Source organism: Pleurodeles waltl, chromosome 7, assembly GCF_031143425.1.
Source record: "Pleurodeles waltl isolate 20211129_DDA chromosome 7, aPleWal1.hap1.20221129, whole genome shotgun sequence".
Lineage (NCBI taxonomy): Eukaryota > Metazoa > Chordata > Amphibia > Caudata > Salamandridae > Pleurodeles > Pleurodeles waltl.
In genome coordinates, this window is record NC_090446.1 from 453,621,083 (window position 1) to 453,641,823 (window position 20,741).

A 20,741-nucleotide genomic window follows, 5' to 3' on the forward strand; every position below is an offset into this window, starting at 1 on the left:
GCGAGTTCCAGTGGGTCCCAAATAGAAATACCTCATTAAATTTAATGAGGTATGTCTCGGTTTGGGAACCATTGGGAATCGCAAAAATCCCAGGGAGGGTGGCCTGCTGGGGTCAGCATATCACCATGTCTGTAATTGCTTTCCAATAAATAAATCTTTTTTTTAAATGCAGCTCGTTTTCTTTAAAGGAAAATGGAATGTGTTTCCGAAGAAAAACGAAAGTTTTCTTTTAATTTTTGAAGAGTAGGCAATGGTCCATGGGGCCACTGCCTGCTCTTAAAAAATATTTTTACAAGCACTCACAAAGAGGAAGGGGTCCCATAGGGACCCCTTCACATTTGCAAATGGGTTGCCACCTACTTTATGTAGGTGGTAGAATGCAAATGTTTTGCGACCACATTTCGGTCGCAAAACATTCTTACATGCCACTGCTATTCGGTATTTTGAAGGGACGCCCTGAACATGCCCTTTTCTAATAAGGAATTGCAAACCCAATTTGTGATTCGGTAATAGGTTACCGAGTCACAGATAGGGCTTTGTACATTTCAAAAAGCCTTTTTGCATTCACAAATGAGACGATTTGCATTTGTGAACTCAAAAACGCTTTGTTCATATGTTCCTATTTCTTATCCTGTTGCAGATAGGGTAAGGTTTAAGGCCACAGAGAGAAGCTTGTTTATGAGAAAACCTTGAGAGCCTAACAAGTATACAATTTTATCATCCTGCTTTAACCTGATTGGACAGTTTCATGAGAACTGCGTGTAGGGTTGTAAAATGGTAAAGTTTGTGGTTCTTTCTATTTAGTGAGGAGCTGAAGTAAGTGGGATTTCGGACCCAGAAGTAGAGCAGAGCAGGAGAGTTTAGAGACTGGCTTTCTTTTGCCTTTTTCTTGAGGTGGCTCCATGCTGGAGTGTCCTCTGATTTATATGACTGATTTAATTCATATGTATATCAAATGAAGAAACTGTAATTTGATTATGATTTGTGACACCTGATTTTTGCATCCTATAAACCATTAATTTCTAGTAAACCTTCATGGTTTGAAACTGAATATTCTCTGTCCTTTTTGTGGAGTCCAACGTGTTTCATGTATTACTGAATGTATAGACTCTCTATCACCTACTGCTCTCCTAATTAGCAACATCTAGTGCTCGCCTCATTCACAAACCCCGAGGACTCCCTGATGCACTACAGCTAGTAAGCCCAGGAGTCACATAACTAGTGTTCCTGTAAAGCACTTCACGCCAAGGTGCAACAGTAGTGCTGCCTGGTGCACAAGACCTTGAGCTCTTTCTGTGCTCAATGCAGCATGCCATCCTTTGTTCCACAGTTGCGTATCACTCTTCGCCCCTGGCTGCGCAGCAATATGTATAAATTGTGGCCTGTGTGCATTGTTGTTTGCAGATTTGTTGTTCCAACTGCCTGTATATTTTTAAACATGTGTGACTTTAAGTGGGATGTTTTCTATATATGTGTATTATGTTAATAGTTGTGTGCCATTTATGGTTGTCCTAAACAGAAGCCTTGCCCAAGGGCTTTGTCAATACTTGTCGTTTTAAATTTTATTAACTTTTCATAATGTATGGCCTTATGTTTTGTGCCCTTTTCACAAAGTAGTGTTTGCTCTTTCGTATGTTACCCTGTTATCATTTCCAGTGAGTTGTGCACTTAAATGGTTTAAATGAATAAACAAATATTATGCAACATTTCGACACAGTAGATTTTTTCGACATAGGTAGCCCGTTGATGTTCACAATAACTGGCTTGCCTGGTTCTACATGTTCATAGATTTATAATTAGGGATCTAATACCTATATGTTCTCTCACAGGTCTCGAAGAAGCAGAGGCCATGCCTTCTCCAAGGACTCTAAAATCACATCTCCCCATCCAGCTCATACCACCTTCGTTCAGGGACCAGAACTGTAAGGTATGATGAGCACTGAGAGATAAGCTAGGTCAGATCGAGGCAATCCAATAAATTTATACATTGCTTATGAGTTTTACGTAGCACTGTGTGTAATATTTGAGTTACCTCAGAGCGCTTTTGTTGGAATCACTTACAATAAACGTTTCAGTACCAGGCATGCATTTCTGGCACCCCAGCATTATTGGTGAAGTTATGTTAACAACCATACTAGCACTTAAAATTAGGAAATTAGAAATCCCTCATAAATAATCAAACCCATAATGTTTTGCCCTTAGAGATTGGTTGAGGCTGATTCACGAATTGATATAAGGGATTACAGTGGTTAATTTGTAACATTGTGAGTACCAGTGCCCAAATCACTGCTCAAAAGACAACGGTTGATGCTATTAAACGTCCCCGTGCTGAATACCATGTCGCCGTGATGACGTCGGGAGTAGTACATAGACGCCGGCTTCACGCAGTGACAGCAGTTTTTTTCTTTCCGCGCCATGCACTGATCGAAGAGAGAGCTACCCTAGGCTATTTTTTGGCCGAATTCAACCGTTTTGTCGAACTTATTTGGTGCAACACTTGGTGCGTCGAGGATGTCCCCGAAGACCAGGTTCAAGGCGTGTGAGGACTGCCACCGCATGATGTCGGTGACGGACCCTCATTGTGTGTGTCTGTGGTGCCTCGAGCGTGACCACGACCCGAAGTCGTGCTCCGAGTGTCGGGCAATGCATCAGAAGGCTTTGAGGGAGCGGTCCCTAAAGCTGATTGCGGCCCGGCACTCGACTTCGCGTAGATCCCGATCTCGCTCAAGAGGAAGGTCTCGATCGGTCATGGAGCCATCACCACTCGTCTTCTTCGAAGTCTTCGGGTCAAGGTAAGAAGAAGAAGAAGTCAAAGAAGTCCCATCGCTCTCCGACTTCACCCCGTCACTCGGCTGACGCGACGCTGGATGAGCGTCCACGCACTAGGCCTCCGTCCTCAGAGCCTACATCTGGGTCGACTCCGCGCTTCCCCGAGTTTCCAGGAGCGACCCCCTCCCAACTCAAGGAGTTCTACGAGGCCATGCGCCTGATCTTTGGGCGTGCCGACCCTGATACGGTGCCTTCAGGCCCAAGGGGCTTGGCTGAGGGGCCTTTGGGTTCCGGGCCCCGGCCACCGAGGTCGCCTCCGGATCCGTGCGCGGATCCTCACCGACGCCGGTTGCATAATCAAGACCTTCCCCGGCGCCTGGTCGTTTAGCAACGCTCCCGACGTTGGTAGTGCCCACTATCGACGTCGACCCGATTCTCATTCCCGACGACTCGGAGTCGAAGCGGCGTCGACCAACGCCGCCATCGGCTTCAGTGGGCCCTGTTCGCCCGAGGTCGGATTCTGACCCATTTTCCTATGGGTACGAATACGGGAGGAATTGGAGGGTCCCTGGACCCTTATGAATACCAGGAAGACCCTACTATGGACTGGGCACAGGACTTGGGCGAAGCCAGTGCTCTAGATACTTCTCCTGATGCTGGCATGCTGTCTCCTCCTACCGTGGCTACTCTTGAGGAAGCTACCTGGAGTAAGGTGGTTAGTAGGGCAGCTGAGGTCCTTGTCCTTGAGCTACCTACTGTCGAAGTCAGGTCTAACCTCCTGACGGAGGTGCTTCAGCCTGGGGCTTCTACGTCTGAACCCCTTCTCCCATTTAATGAGGCCCTCACTGATGTCCTTTTGGGTACATGGTCCAAAACCAACACAGGGGCTCCTGTGAACAGAACTATCGCTCGCCGCCATCGGCCTGCGCCGAAAGCCCTGAGGTTCCTGTCTCAATATCCTACGCCTGAGAGTCTTGTCATCCAGGCGTCCTCTTCTTCTGGCGCCTTCCCTTCCGCACCCCTGGATAGGGAATCCAAAAGGATGGAACAATTTGGTAAGAAGTTGTTTTCTTCCTCCAGCCTCGCGCTGCGTCCGTGAACACTGCATGCCTTTTGGGCCGTTATTCCCACTCACTGTGGAATACGGTTGCCCAAGTCCTGTCACAGATACCGGAGGAGGCCCGTGCTATCGTCTCCCAAGCAGTCGAAGATGGGAGAGACGCGGCAAAGTTCACGATCCGTTGTGGGCTGGATACGACCGATTCTCTGGGCAGATCGGTTGCAACAACAGTGGCCTTACGGCGCCATGCCTGGTTACGTACTTCTGGCTTCTCGGGGGATGTCCAACAGTCACTCATGGACATGCCCTTTGATGGCACCTGTCTCTTCAGAGACAAAGCGGACTCGCCCTTGGAGAGTTTCAAGGAGTCCCGGGCTACGGCTCGGTCCCTTGGCCTTTCTGCTGGCACCCGCTCCCCACAGTCTGCTTTTTGTCCCTTCCGTGGCCACGGAAGGGGTGCCCTGTTGCGTCTTCAACCCAGCCACCGGGCCATGCACGCTGGACAGCCTATGCGTGGCCGGGGGCGCGCAATCCCACGTGTTCGTGGGACAGGTAACCGGAGGTCTGTCCAGTCAACCTCTGCCCCCGCAGCAGCCTCCAAACCTTCCTAGTCCGTCCCCTCACTCCCGCCCAGTTGGTGGCAGAATCCGCCATCACCTGCCCCACTGGGTGCATATCACCACGGACGGATGGGTTTTGCAAATACTCCCTCCCTTTCGAATCCGCATCACCACACATGCCACCATCCATCCATCACCTTTCGGAGGGTCATTTGGTGCTTCTCCGCCGGGAAGTTGCGTCTCTCTTGGCCAAGGGAGCTATAGAAAGGGTCCCTGTGCCAGAAGTAGGTCGTGGTTGTTATTCCCACTACTTTCTGATACCAAAGAAGGACAAAGGCTTGCGCCCTGTCATAGATCTTCGGGACCTGAACTACTTCCTCAAGAAGGAGAAGTTCAGAATGCTCACCCTAGCTCAGGTTCTGTCTGCCTTGGACCCAGGAGACTGGATGGTAGTGTTGGACTTGCAGGACACTTACTTCCACATCCCCATCATGCCTGCCCACAGACGTTACCTATGATTCGTGGTAAGTCACGAGCACTTTCAATTTACCGTGCTCCCTTTCTTCCTTACCAGTGCCCCTCTGGTGTTCATGAAAGTGATGGCGGTGGTTGCAGCTCATCTGCGCAGGTTAGGGGTCTCAGTCTTCCCCTAACTAGACGACTGGCTGTTGAAGGCGCCTTCGCCCCAGACAGTGGTCTCCCACCTCCAGACTACGGTGGACCTCCTGCACCAGTTGGGGTTCACTATCAACGTGACGAAGTCACACCTGACTCCCTCTCAGACGCTCCCTTTCATTGGAGCAGTTCTGGACACAGTGCTGTTTCAGGCTTATCTTTCCCAAAAGCGAGTCCAAGACATTCAGGCTATGATTCCGATCTTTCAGCCTTGGTCTTGGGTTTCGGAGAGACATACTCTGAGGTTGCTGGGCCTCTGCAGCCTGCTAGTAACACATGCCAGGTGGCATATGCGGGCTCTGCAGTGGGACTTGAAGTTCCAGTGGGCGCAGCATCAGGGGAATCTCTTCGACATGGTCCAGATCTCGGAGGGGACTGCGAAAGACCTGCAGTGGTGGCTTTCGTATCCCAATTGGGTCACTGGCAGATCCCTCTCCCTTCCCCACCCATCCGTCTATAGTGACAGATGTGTCGCTTCTGGGTTGGGGCAGCCACATGGGCAAAGCGGCGATCAGAGGCCGGACTCCACATAAAGTTGCTGGAGCTCCGAGCGATCGGACTTGCGTTAAAAGCATTCCTTTTCTCTCTCAAAAGGAAAGTAGTGCAGGTGTTCATGGACAACACTACCGCCATGTGGTACTCCAACAAACAAGGCGGGGTAGGGTCCTGGACCCTCTGTCAGGAGGCCCTACACCTCTGGACATGGCTGGAACATCAGATCATTACCCTGATGGTTCAACATCTGGCGGGCTCTCAACGCCAGAGCAGACGAACTCAGCTGCCGACTCACTGTCAATCACGAATGGCGCCTCCATCCGGAGGTGGTGCAAGGTCTCTTTCTCAAGTGGGGAGAGCCTTGGTTAGATCTGTTGGCCTCTGCAGAGAACGTGCAATGTTAGCTATTTTGCGGGTTGGAGTTTCCAAGGCGGCACTCGCTCGGAGACGCTTTTCCTCTCGAGTGGAACTCCGGCCTTCTTTAAGCCTTCCCGTCTATCCCTCTTCTGCCCAGAGTTCTCAAGAAAATCAAGTACGACCGGGCCCAAGTTATCTTGGTGGCTCCTGTAGGAAGTTGGCTCTGTATGTACTATTTCAAAGTAAGAAATAGTGTGCACAGAGTCCAAGGGTTCCCCCTAGAGGTAAGATAGTGGCAAAAAGAGATAATTCTAATGCTCTATTTTGTGGTAGTGTGGTCAAACAGTAGGCTTATCTGAGGGTAGTGTTAAGCATTTGTTGTACACACACAAGCAATAAATGAGGAACACATACTCAAAGACAATTCCAGGCCTATAGGTTTTTATATAGAAAAATATATTTTCTTAGTTTATTTTAAGAACCACAGGTTCAAGATTTACAAACAATACTTCAAATGAAAGGTACTTCACCTAGGTATCATAGGAACTTTGAATCAGCAAAATAGCATGTACAGTTTTGGCAAAAATGGCAATAAGCTATTTTAAAACTAGACACTGCAAATTTCAACAGTTCCTGGGGGAGGTAAGTATTTGTTAGTTTTGCAGGTAAGTAAACTACCTACAGGGTTCAAAGTTGAGTCCAAAGTAGCCCACCGTTGGGGGTTCAGGGCAACCCCAAAGTTACCACACCAGCAGCTCAGGGACGGTCAGGTGCAGAGGTCAAAGTGGTGCCCAAAACGCATAGACTTCAATGGAGAAGGGGGTGCCCCGGTTCCAGTCTGGCAGCAGGTAAGTACCCGCGACTTCGCAGGGCAGACCCGGGGGGGTTTGTAGGGCACCAGGGGGGACACAAGTCAGCACAGAAAGTACACCCTCAGCGGCACGGGGCGGCCGGGTGCAGAGTGCAAACAGGCATCCGGTTTGCAATAGGTTTCAATGGGAGATCCAGGGGTCTCTTCAGCAAAGTAGGCAGGCAAGGGTGGGGGGGGCTCCTCGGGGTAGCCACCACCTGGGCAAGGTAGAGGGCCACATGGGGGTCGCTCCTGCACTGGAGGTTGGATCCTTCACGTCCTGGGGGCTACGGGTGCAGTGTCTTTACCAGGCGTCGGGTTCTTGGAAGCAGGCAGTTGCAGTCAGGGGGAGCCTATGGATTCCCTCTGCAGGCATCGGTGTAGGGGCTCAGGGGGGTCAACTCTGGCTACTCACGGGGTAGCAGTCGCCAGGGAGTCCTCCCTGTGGTGTTGTTTCTCCGCAGGTCGAGCCGGGGGCGTCGGGTGCAGAGTGGAAAGTCTCACGCTTCCGGCGGGAAACGCCGAGACCTTTTAAAGTTGTTTCTTTGTTGCAAGTTTTGGTTTCTTTGGAACAGGGCCGCTGTCCTCTGGAGTTCTTGGTCCTTTTAGATGCAGGTTAGTCCTCTGAGGCCTCAGAGGTCGCTGGGCCCTGGGGAGCGCGTCGCTGTTGCAGTTTCTCTCGAAGTGGGGAGACAGGCCGGTAGGGCTGGTGCCAAAGCAGTTGGTGTCTCTGTCTTCTCTGCAGGGCTTCAGGTCAGCAGTCCTTCTTCGTCTTAGGTTGCAGGAATCTCTCTTCCTTTGGTCTGGGGGCCCCTAAATACTCAATTTAGGGGTGTGTTTAGGTCTGGGGGGTTAGTAGCCAATGGCTACTAGCCCTGAGGGTGGCTACACCCTCTGTGTGCCTCCTCCCTGAGGGGAGGGGGGCACATCCCTAATCTTATTGGGGGAATCCTCCATCTGCAAGATGGAGGATTTCTAAAAGTCAGAGTCACCTCAGGTCAGGACACTTTAGGGGTTGTCCTGACTGGCCAGTGACTCCTCCTTGTTTTTCTCATTATCTCCTCTGGCCTTGCCGCCAAAAGTGGTGCTGTGGCCGGAGGGGGCGGGCATCTCCACTAGCTGGAATGCCCTGTGGTGCTGTAACAAAGGGGGTGAGCCTTTGAGGCTCACTGCCAGGTGTTACAGCTCCTGCAGGGGGAGGTGAGAAGCACCTCCACCCAGTACAGGCTTTGTTAGTAGCCAGAGTGACAAAGGCACTCTCCCCATGTGGCCAGCAACTTTTCTGGTGTGTGGAAGGCTGGCAAAACTAGTCAGCCCACAGTGGAAGTCGGGTATGTTTTCAGGGGGCATCTCTAAGATGCCCTCTGGTGTGTATTTCACAATAAAATGTACACTGGCATCAGTGTGCATTTATTGTGCTCAGAGGTTTGATACCAAACTTCCCAGTTTTCAGTGTAGCCATTATGGTGCTGTGGAGTTCGTGTATGACAGACTCCCAGACCATATACTCTTATGGCTACCCTGCACTTACAATGTCCAAGGTTTTGCTTAGACACTGTAGGGGCATAGTGCTCATGCACTTATGTCCTCACCTATGGTATAGTGCACCCTGCCTTAGGGCTGTAAGGCCTGCTAGAGGGGTGACTTATCTATGCCATGGGCAGTGTGAGGTTGGCATGGCACCCTGAGGGGAGTGCCATGTCGACTTAGTCATTTTCTCCCCACCAGCACACACAAACTGGCAAGCAGTGTGTCTGTGCTGAGTGAGGGGTTCCCAGGGTGGCATAAGACATGCTGCAGCCCTTAGAGACCTTCCCTGGCATCAGGGCCCTTGGTACCAGGGGTACCAGTTACAAGGGACTTACCTGGATGCCAGGGTGTGCCAATTGTGGAGACAAAGGTACAGTTTTAGGGAAAGAACACTGGTGCTGGGGCCTGGTTAGCAGGCCTCAGCACACTTTCAAATCATAACTTGGCATCAGCAAAGGCAAAAAGTCAGGGGGCAACCATGCCAAGGAGGCATTTCCTTACAGCTCCGGACTGAGCTCGAAGAGTGTGGTATCCAGAGCTATTGAGAATGTCCATCGATCCTCCACTCAGACTACCTCTTCGGGCGGATCTTCTGTCGCAGCAGCAGGGGACGGTCCTCCACCCGAACCTGTCCAAACTCCGCCTTCATGCGTGGAAATTGAGCGGCAACAGTTGACAGCATTTGACCTTCCACCCGAAGTCTGCAATGTTATCTTGGCATCCAGGCGTCCATCGACGAAAACTGTATACGCCTGTCGTTGGAATAAATTTGTGGCATGGTGCACCAACAAATCTGTTGACCCCCTATCTGCCCCTCTTTCAGACGTTCTTCTATTCATTCTTTCTTTAGCCCGCAGGGCTCTGCATTGGGCACCCTTAAGGGGTATCTGTCTGCCATTTCCGCCTTTCTTAGGTTTCCTGATCAGCCCTCACTCTTTAAATCTCCTCTTGTGAGTAGGATCTTAAAGGGGCTCACCCACTTATTTCCTCCCACTCCCTTCATCATGCCTCAGTGGGTACTTACTTACTTGATGTGTACCCCCTTTGAGCCAATGCATAATTGTCCCTTACGGCTCCTCACATTCAAAACTGTCTTTCTCATCACCATCACCTCTGCTCGCAGGGTGAGTGAGCTTCAGGCCCTTTCTTTAAAGCCTCCATACTTGTCCGTGCACCGCCGATAAAGTGGTGTTACGCACTAGGGCTTCGTTCCTTCTAAGTTGGTTACACTGTTTCATGTAGGCCAGTCCATCACTTTGCCTACCTTCTACGCACCCCCACATCCTTCCCATGAGGAGGAGAGACTCCACCGTCTGGACCCAAAAAGAGCGATGGCGTTCAATCTCAATCGTACTAAAGACGTCCGGGTGGACGATCAACTCTTTGTTGGCTATGTGGGTGCGAAGAAAGGGAAGGCGGTGCAGAAACATACCATCTCTCGATGGGTGCTTCTTTGCATCAAAATGTGCTACGCTTTGGCGAAAATGCAACCTCCTGACGGCTTGCGGGCTCATTCTACCAGGGCCACTGCTGCATCCACTGCGTTAGCACGCGGAGTTACTGACCTGGATATCTGTCAGGCAGCTACGTGGGCGTATCTGAAAACGTTTGCTAAGCATTACTGCCTGGATAGTCAGGTCCGTCGGGACGGCTACTTTGGTCGTTCGGTCCTGCAGGACTTTCTAGTATGATATTCGCAGCCCCCCACCAAGGATGGCATTGCTTGGGTATCTATTCTAAGGTAAGGAATCTGCAACTAGAAGTCTCTATCAGATGTACGGGTTACTTACCTTCGGTAATGAAATATCTGGTAGAGATATATTCAATTTGCAGATTCCTTACCGCCCACCTATCCTCCCCGCTTGTGAACTGATTTCTAGGAACAGGGATACCCCCCTTTCAGGTCCTTAGCTCTGGCGCAACAAACACAGTGTTCTTCGCGGTTCTGCGCTCTGGCGTGGAAAGTCGTTAAAAGAAACTGACGTCACTGCGCGAGGGCGGCGTCTATGTAGTACTCCCGACGTCATCACGGCGACCACGACGCCTATGACGCCTGCGGAGTCGACCGACGCCACCTACCGATGCGCAAGGGTATTGCTCGAAGAAAAATCTCCGGATCCAGTCTGACGCCTGGGGGGAAATTCTAAGGTAAGGAATCTGCAACTAGAATATGTCTCTACCAGATATTTCGTTACCGAAGGTAAGCAACTTGTACATTAATGCTGCTTTGGAGATGTGAATTATAGTGTTTAGGGGTAGTTGTGTTGTGGAATGATTAGTAGGGAGAGATGAAAAAGTTGCTAATGACTGTTTAAGCGTGGGTTCTAAACTTTGATATTGTTTGATACAGTTAGGGGATAAGTTGTAAGAGAATGAAAAAGTGTGAAAGGGAATAGGTCCATAGTTAGGAAGAATTAATTAAGAAACTTAAAAAATACCTTTCTGTGTCCATCTACTCCAGAATAGTAGTTTCCCATTGTGCGACAGCTGTTTATTATACCAAATAGGACTTCATAGGGATTGTTCCATTGAAGAAGAATTAGTTATAAAATAGGGTTTACATAGGGAACAGGAATAATAAATCAATGAAGGTAACCAATATTTACGGTATTGAGATGTATATAGAATATGTTCATGTGAAAAGGGAAAGATCGAGGACTTTTCCATTTTGAACCATAATTCAGTTTGGGGTTCTGAAGGGTTCAGAAAGGAATCTTGAAATTGCTTAATAGTAAATGCTTTATGATAAAGTGAAAAGTTAGGGAATTTAAACCCTCTGACATTTTTTGTTAGATTCAGACGGTTGACAGAGATATAAAATGTTGTACTATTCCTTAAAAATTGTGATAACGTTTTGTCAATAGGTAAGAAGTATTTCCCAAGAGGCGACATCCTTAGAGATAAATTGATTACTGGGAGAATCATCATTTTAATCGCGTCAAGATGACCCCACCATGATAAAAGTGGTGGCAACCATTTTTGAGGCAATATAGTGATTTTAGTGATCAAACCATCCATATTAGCTTTAAGTGTATCTCTGAGATTATTATGATATAATATCCCTAAGCATTTGGGGGGTCAACGACCACGGAAGCACCGCAAACAGGCTGGCTGTGTTTCCTGGGCCATTCTGACCGCGGCAGTAAAGCCGCAGTCAGAAAAGGGGAACCAGCGGTTTCCCGCCGGTTTACCCCTGGCCCAGAGAATCCTCCATGGATTCCGACCCCCTTCCCGCCATCCTGTTCCTGGCGGTTTTTACTGCCAGGAACAGGATGGCGGGAACGGGTGTCGTGGGGCCCCTGGGGGCCCCTGCACTGCCCATGCCACTGGCATGGGCAGTGCAGGGGCCCCCTAACAGGGCCCCATAATGATTTTCAGTGTCTGCTTTGCAGACACTGAAAATCGCGACGGGTGCCACTGCACCCGTCGCACCCCTGCAAATCCGCCGGCTCCATTCGGAGCCGGCTTCCTCTTTGCAGGGGCTTTCCCGCTGGGCCGGCGGGCGATCTTCTTGAGATCGCCCGCCGGCCCAGCGGGAAAGTTGGAATCACAGCCGCGGTCATTTGACCGCGGTGTGGTGTTTGGGCGGTTTCCGCCCGGCGGGCGGTGCCCGCCGCCCGCCGGGGTCGGAATGACCCCCTTAATCTTGTCATGTTGCCATGCCAAACCTGTATCTGCCTTGAGACAATGTTTATTTAAAGGCATGACTTCAGATTTGTCTATATTACGTTTATATCCAGACACCTCTGAATATTGGTGTAACTGATCAAAAAAATAAGGAAGAGTGGCATCTGGCTTAGAGATATCGAGTATGTCATCTGTGTATGCGGTGAATTTAATAAGAACATCTTTCTGTTGGAAACTGAAACAATTATCGAAATGTTTGAGTCTGTACAAAAAAGGTTCAAGAGCTAATTTGAAAAGTAATAGTGATAAGAGACATCCCTGTCTTCTGCCACTATAGAGAGATAAATATGGGGACTGAACCATTCAGTAATACAGAGGAAAGTTGCAAAAAGTATAATAGGGAAATTAATTGAAAAACACCTCCGCCAAAACCATGCCTGCAGAAAGCTTGCATTAGAAACTGCCAAGTGACTCTATTGAATGATCTTTCCATGTCTAGTGTTACTGCCGCCAAAGATTGTTTGAGTTTGGGTGCTTTGCTAAGCATGTTAAGTAAAACTCATGAATGGTCTGCTATATTCCTGTTTTTAAAAAAATGGTTTGTTCAACATCAACTAGATCAGGCATAATGTTGCTAATCTGATAGCCAATGCTTTTGGAAAAATGTTACAATCTGTGTTTATCAGATACATGTGGCAGTAATTTTTACATTGTAATAAATCTCTGTCTTTCTTAGGGATGATGCATACCATGGCTTCAGTAAAAGTTCTGGACAATTTATTGACTGAGATTAAATGATTGATTAATTTAAGTAGTTTAGGGAAGAGTAGATTTGAAAAATGAAGGTAGAATTCAACAGTGAATTCATCTGTTCCAGGTGCCTTACCAAATGGTAGATTTTTGACCACAGTAAATAACTCCTCCAATGGTATTGGTGTATCTAGGGAGCTTAAATCAATCTGAGATGTTATGCACATTGAAGGATGAAAAAAATAAGTGTTAGTAGAATCCTTGGAAGGTGTAGATTCAGGGGTATAAAGATTTTGATAGTAGTCTGCAAAGGTTTGAGCAATGGCTAAGTCTCAAAAAAGAGTAGCACCTGATTGATTGCTAATTGAGTTGATGGAGCTTTTTTCCTTTCTGCCTTCCAGGTAATTGGCTAAAAAGTGCCAGACGTATTCCTAACTCTGTAATATCTTGCATTAATTTTTAAGAGAGTTCATCATGATTTCTCTATTGTAGCATTATTAAATTTAATTGTAGCTGCAACTATCACCTCTAAATCTGATTTATTATTTTTGGAGTTAAAGTATTTATGCTCTAGTGTTTTAATGTAATTTAAAATAGAAGCAGATTCTTTTTTCATGCATTTTAGTTTATTGGAAACGTAATTAATGATAAAGCCTCTAGATGTAGCATTGAATGCATCCTAGACAAATTAAAAGGAGATCCCACCTGTATCATTGATATCAAAATACTCAAGTATAAATTCTTTAAAAGAAGAGAGAAAATACTTGTCAGAAAGCAAATTATTATTATAGCTCCATCGAGAATTAAGTGGTGCTTTTTATAGGAGCATCCAAATATGAAAAAAACGGGACATGGTCAGAAATCAAGATGGATCCAATTTCTGATTTTAAAATGGATTGGGTTAGTTTTTTACTAAGGAAAATGTAATCTATTCTAGTTTGAGATCTATGAGGAGAGGAGTAAAAGGTATATTCCTGAAGAAAAGGGTGTGCTAATCTCCATGAGTCTGAAAGAATGTTATGTTGAATAGTGTGTTGAAAAGCTTTGTGGGCTTTGTAAGATTTAAATGTTATTACAGAATGTTGGTCTGGAAAAGGGTCTAGAATATGATAGAAGTCTCCTCCCAGAATGAAATTTTCAGTATAATGTTCAGTAAACCTATGGGAAACCTTTCTGCAGAAACTGGGATCAGGATTTGTGGGGCCATATTCGTTCATAATCGTATATAAAATGTCATTAAGTTTAAATTGGACAATAACCCATCGACCTTTGTCATCATTGTCTTGTTTAACAAAGGTTATATTTAGCTTTTTATGGCAGAGTATTGTCACCCTGTTTTTACCTTGGATTGACGGGAAGAGTAAAGCTCTCATAGCCATTTTTTTTTTAGCTTATTTATATCTAAATTAGTGAGGTGTGTTTCTTGGAGTAAGGTAATGTGACAATGTGTAAACGAGATAGGTGTGAAAGCACCCGTTGGAGTTTAATTGGGTTTCTCAAGCTTTTAACATTCCAAGTTGTAGTTCTCAATGGTGTGTCATAGGATGTCATCAATACAAATCATAAAGATGTAGTAACTTCATTAAATTAAACATAGGAAGTTTCAGTAAAAACAGAAGGGTTTGCAAAAAGAATGGGAGCAAGAGACAGAGATAGTGAAAAGTAGAAAAGGGGGATAAAAAGCCCTAAAAAAACATAGTGGGCAAAAAGGCAACACAGGATGAAGGACCCTTGGTTGCAGTATTACCAGTAAGTTGAAAGAGAGAAATCCCAAAGTATATATAGAGATTGTGTAGCACCAAGGAGAATGGGGCCAAACTTGACCCCCGCGAACTGGTACAATATTAATAGAAAACAATAAGAACAAACGCATTTTATACTACATAAATAGAACACAGATGCTTATAATCAGCAACAAAATTGACTAAAAAAGGTATTCATTTAAAAGGGACGGTGTTAAACAGATAGATTAACATCTTAACATATTGGTGAATTTACCAGGAACGAACTAGGGTAATGGTGTGCATAAATGAGTATACAACTACAACGAATGGTTGAACATGGAAGACACTCAAATACAGTCTCAGGTTGACTGATGCTGAAAAGAAGACAAGAGACAAGAGGTTAGAACATAGTGCATATGGTTATGTAAGAAATATATGAGACAAGGTGAATTAAAATATTATAAAATATATATGACGAGAAATATAGTAGATGCAGAAGTGGCATTTATATTTTAGGTGTAGCTCCAGTTTTCATACCTTCAAGGCAATGCTGTTGAAGGAAGTCTTGTAGTTTAGCTAGATCCTCAAAAGTGGAGGATGTTTCTTTATATGTCATTTTGAAGCAACAAGGATGTACTCAACTATATCGTATGTTCAAAGATTTGAGTTGTGGATGAATTTCAAGAAAGTGTTTCCACCTGGCGGCTGTTGCACTAGACACATTTTGAGAGAAGAAAACTTTGTGACCAGACCACTGCAAGGATTTAGCATGTTTAGCAGCAGAGAAGATGTGCATTAAATCTGTATGCTGTAAGAAAACGTTTATGATAACTTTTGGCCTAGTACTAGTCTCACATACAGATGCTTTTGGACCCAGACGATGTGCTCTCTGGATGTTAAGCGGGCTTTGGTCTTGTAGTGTGAACAATGGAAGGTAGCATCCATTTAAAAAATTAGATCATTTTTTACCCTTCCGAGTTCTCTGGTATCTCATATAAGCACACGTTATTCCACCTATTTCTATTTTCCAAATCCTCAGTTGTCGGTTTGAGTAGCTCTTTTGTAAGTGAGGCTACATCTGGAGTTGAATGTTCAGTTTTGCTAATTCTTTGCTCCATTGCAGTTATTCGTTGGTCTTGGGAGGACCATTTCTCCTCTATTCTTAAAAGAAAGGCATTGGTTTCCACAACAAAAGGCTTCAAAGCTCTAATTTTGTCCGTGACATCCTCCAAAAAGAAAGGTGAGGGTGATTTGGGAGGTGATTCTGAGTCTTTCTTATGTCGGTTGACTGAAGTGGATAGATTTTTGGGGGTAACTCCAGATGTCCCGTTACTGGCTCATTTACACCCTCCACTAGGACTGACCAAGTTTTAGGAATTAGGTTTAATTGGTGTGTTTTTGGATGAGCGACTGACTTCGGGAGGAAAGAGTAGATGGTCCTTTAGCTTTTTGTTTTAAAGATTTACCCATTTAGGAATATAGGGCATAAAAGCTGTAGAGTGAAAGATGCCAATTATTTAATGTCCAGGACCCATGAATTTGAGGAATGGCTGAGAAAAAGACATTTCGTTATATAAATAGTTTATATCACTGCATTTGTAATACTGGACAAATGCAGTGCAGAAAGATGTGCGAGGTGGCGAGTATCTCGCCTTTATTAGTATTCGTTAATGCTCTCTTGTTTTCATGTTTCCTTGTTTATCAAGATAAGATGGACCCATAGTTTTCGCAAAGGTCCATGGAGGGAATTTGTTTAAACACCTTCCACACAACAATGTAAAACCTGCTCACACACTGAGGCCCATACTTATACTTTTTGATGCAAAACTGCGCTAACGCAGTTTTGCGTCAAAAAAATTAGCGCCGGCTAACGTCATTCTGAAGCGCCATGCGGGCGCCGTATTTATTGAATGACGTTAGCCGCCGGCGCCGTCTGGTGTGCGTTAAAAAAAACGACGTACACCAGGCAGCGCCGGCGTAGGGGGATATGGGGCTTGGGCGTCAAGAAATGGGGCAAGTCAGGTTGAGGCAATTTTTTCGCCTCAACCCGATTTGCGCCATTTTCTTTTCACTCCCAACCCCCATAGAAATGACTCCTGTCTTAGCAAAGACAGGAGTCATGCCCCCTTGCCCAATGACCATGCCCAGGGGACTTCTGCACAAATCAGGCCCCCCTATGCCACAAGAAAAAATAAAAAAAAACACTTACCTGAACTTACCTTAATGTCCCTGGGATGGGTCCCTCCAGCCTTGGGTGTCCTCCTGGGGTGGGCAAGGATGACAGGGGGTGTCCCTGGGGGCATGGGAGGGCACCTCTGGGCTCCTTCAGCGCCCACAGGTCCCTTAACGCCTGCCTTTTGCAGGCGTTAAAAAACGGCGCAAAAGCGGCGTACGTCATTTTTTTTTGACCCGCCCACTCCCGGGCGTGAATTTTGCCCGGGAGTATAAATCCGACGCACATGCCTCGGAGTCGATTTTTTAGACGGGAATGCCTACCTTGCATCTCATTAACGCAAAGTAGGTGTCCACGCTAAAAAATGACGCTAACTCCATGGACTTTGGCGCTAGACGCGTCTAACGCCAAAGTATAAATATGGAGTTAGTTAATTCTGGCGCAAACGGAGTATAAATATGCCCCTGAATACCGCAGTGTTTCAAACGTCCTCATTCACAGCATGTATGAAATAACAGATCAGAACCTTTGTATTTTTTTCCAACTTGTTTGGAGTAAAGAAAATGAAAAAGCTAAATTATAATCCACGCAGCAGCTTGTGTTGTATTCTCTACAATGCCTTTGGACAACTTTTTTACATTGCAGGATTTAACTAGACTTAAGATGCCAACATGTGCTTGGTAAACAGTGACTCACTTAATTTTTATGAAGTAGAAGGCAAGGACTTTCTACTCCATTGCGCTATTCTCCACTTAAATGCCTGTCAGGCATTCAAATGGCATCTGGAGATGAAGTGTGTTTCATTTCCCTGCTGTAAACTAAAGAATTGATGTCTCCAGAGAAAAAACAAATGCATCAAAGGAAGGCTGCCACCTTCTGATGTTGAGATCCGTTTTCCAGAACAGGCAGTCTGAAACAAATGTGTCACGTTAAACAAACATTGTCGAGGCCGGCAGGAAGGCTCAACATTCGGTGACCATTTGATACGGCGCTCACGATGTGCTCCCGTCGACTGTTTTCCATCTTCTCTTCCTTCTTTTCCATTTGGGTGGTTTACTCTCTCTTTCTCACAAGGAATATCTGATAAGGTAAAATAAGTGACGGTGGGCCCCAATAGCCCCAAAAATGAATGCACGTAGGCCCCACGGGCAAGTACAGCATTAATTGAGAATTTTAAACAGTGTAATGTATTGTTCATATCACTGTGTATGGTAAAGCGGGCTTGCTAAACCGTCACTCCAAAAAATTAGGCTACTGTGTTTTTTTCCAAGAAAAGGGATGCTAGAGATGTGTTTGGCCGGATCCAAAAACAAAGCAGCCAATTAAAAAACATTCAACTTAAAAATCCACATATCCCATGAACACCTTGTCCATAACAGCAATCATATGCTCCAGTAACAGTGAAAATTGTCTTGGAATGGCCATCTCGATTCCTCTTTCTTTGCTGCTATTTGCAGCCATTTAAGTGTCTTTACATATATCTTTTACTGTGTTGTATTAATAAGCGGTTTACACCTATTGATTGAGATCGGTGCTGCCTTTGGTGGGTGCTCTTTCCGCGTCTGACTGTTGTTGCCTTTCGGATTGCTGCACTTGCACCTTTTATTTAGGTTTTTATTTTTTTCCAGGATTATTGGGAGATCAGCCTCCTGTCCACGGTCTGTCTCCCAACCACACTTGGTTTTACCAGTGGAGCAGGCGCGATGAGTAGACTGCGCCGATCCCTTGGATTGGCGCAGTCCTCTTTTGTTGTTTGCTGGACTAGCGCGCATGCACTGGGTACCACTGGCTTCAAACAGCTGAGCATACCTGACCACTGTAATTCCAGCAGTCCTGACAACCCCTCTCCACTTCGTGGCTCGGTCCTTTTCAGCTCCCCAGTTGACGCCGTGGACAGCTGAGTTCTGCCACGGTTGTACAAATTATTGAAGGCTTTGCACACAGTGTTATTGAGGCAGCTGTCTCCACATTTGACTTTTTTATACTGTCCTTTTTGGGTCTTACTCGCCTGGCGCTTGGACTGTTGCTGAAATGTTTTCATTATTGCTCAATTTGATCCTGATGAGGAGAATTTTGAGGGCTACCAGGAGGAACCTGGTTCTAGCCTGGAGTTTTCAGAGACAGAACTATATCTTCACATCAGTTGCTTGGGGCTTCTAGCGGGCTTGTGTGCCACCAGATGTCTGTCACCGGAGAGGACAGTTTGTGTGACCTGCTACTGACGGACATCATATCAGTGGTCCATTATGTCATCAAGCTGGCGGGACTAAATCCTGTCTCCTGGCAGAGATAGCCAATGACTTCTGCCACTTTTGCCTTCAACATCGGATTTCGATCTTAGCCAAATATCTGCCAGGTCAAAGGAATACAATAGCGAATTGGGATTACTGGTTGGGATGACAGCAGTTGGAGACTTCACACTTAATCGACTCTGGGGTCCTTGCAAGGTGGATCCCAACTCAGTTGACAGATTCCAAGCTTCTTCATTTGGTGCCTGAATGCAAAGGCGCAGGCGACATTTCTCCAAAATAGGTCTCAGAATTGGGGTTATTCTTTTTTCCCAATTCATATTGATCTCCAGAGTCTTTTTGCAAGTTCAGAGGCAAGTGGCAGAGATCATTCTAGTGACTCTGCAGTGGAAGGCTCAGTCGTGGTTTCAGGTTCTGATGGAGGTGCCTTGTGCCTGCCAGGTCAGAATATCTCACTGTCTGAACCTGTTGTTGGGCTTTGTGGGCCTTCCTAAACCACTTATCTTGTCCAAGCAACTCACTCTGCTAGCCTGCAAGGTTTCAGAGAGAGATGGAATTTGCCAGAACTTTCGCAACTCGCTAGATTCTATATTGTGCAGGCTTGGTCAACAAGTACCCATAAGTGTTATGCTTCTGCATAGCGGAGATGGGTTAGCTGGTTAACAAATGAAGCGCTGATCTCTCGGAGGCAGACTGTTTCTTGGTGATTAAGTTTCTTTCCTCCTTGGTGTATTCAGTTCTGGCTTGCAGGTCAGTAAAAAATTCCAGTCTGCGATTTCAGCAGTGCATTGCCCTGCGGAGGGCAAACCAATTGGGGAACACCATTTTGGTAGGAAAGCTGACGCGGGCATTTTACTGACTAAGTCCCCTCTTCCAAAATTCTTAGCTTGATGTGATGTCAACATTGTTTTTCGATTTGGTGCATCGCCTGATAATGCTTCCCTGTCGCGTAAGCAGTTTTCAGCTAAGCCTACAGTTTTGTTATATTTAATCTCCTTTAAAAGGGTGTCAGATGTTCATGTCTGGATTTCTTAGGTAGAGTATTTTTACCAGATGAAGTCTCTTTTTCTATTTTTAGGCGCACTAAAACTAATTCCAGGCCTGTGTCTTACCTAGCTTTGCCCAATAATGCAAAATAATGTGTTGTGTGCTGCTTGAAGGTTGTATGAGGCATGAACTAGTGAATTTGGAAAAGATCATGGTGGACAATTATTAATTGCATTTCCGACCACTCAAGCCAGTGCCGGCTGCAACACTGGCTAGATGGGTACACTGGCTTCTATCAGGTATTGACGTTTCTGGATTTGGCGCACATTCCACTAGGGGCGCTATGGCCTTCAAATCATTTGCTTTGGGTTCCATTGTGGAAGATATTATGAAAACAACCGATTGGTCATCAAAGTCTACTTTTAAGGCTTTTTTTATTACGAGCCTGTTGTGGATTTTGCTTCATTAGTGGTGTAACAGCTTTAAACAAGCGTAATGGGAGCCTCCAGTCCTGACATAGAATAAAAAAGCTTCTATCTTATGCAACAAGAATTTTTTATTCTATTAAGAACGCGAAAGTGAGTATTATCTCATCCGAGGTTTGTCTTTATGTTCTATATAAGTATTCTGTTATACATTATTGTGTTTATTATTTTCCATTGTAGTTTATTTACCCACCATGTTATGACAAATGACATTTATGTAGTGGTCGTTTTGGTTCTTGGCTCAAACTCTTTTCATGATGATGTAATTCGAATGAGTGCCACCATTGCATTGTGTGCTACAGAGCGAAGAAAAATAAATCAATATAGGGTTCCAATACTTAAGGGTCTAACTTCACTATGATTGGAGCATGTGATGGTTGTAATAGACAAGGTGTTCATGGGATAAGTAGTTTTTCAGTTTAATGTATTTTATTTGGCTGGTGTGTTTTT

At 45.9% G+C, this 20,741-nt stretch overlaps 1 protein-coding gene across 2 annotated transcripts in view; it reads left to right on the forward strand.

Annotated features, from left to right (window-relative positions):
* LOC138304174 (sulfotransferase 1C1-like) overlaps window positions 1-20,741 on the forward strand; it is a 379,927-nt gene that overhangs the window by 200,299 nt on the left and 158,887 nt on the right. For both annotated transcript variants that reach the window (XM_069244007.1, XM_069244006.1), the window contains exon 4: window positions 1,830-1,927. In XM_069244007.1, the coding sequence (XP_069100108.1) occupies window positions 1,830-1,927 (98 nt within the window). The remainder of the gene's footprint in view (window positions 1-1,829; window positions 1,928-20,741) is intronic.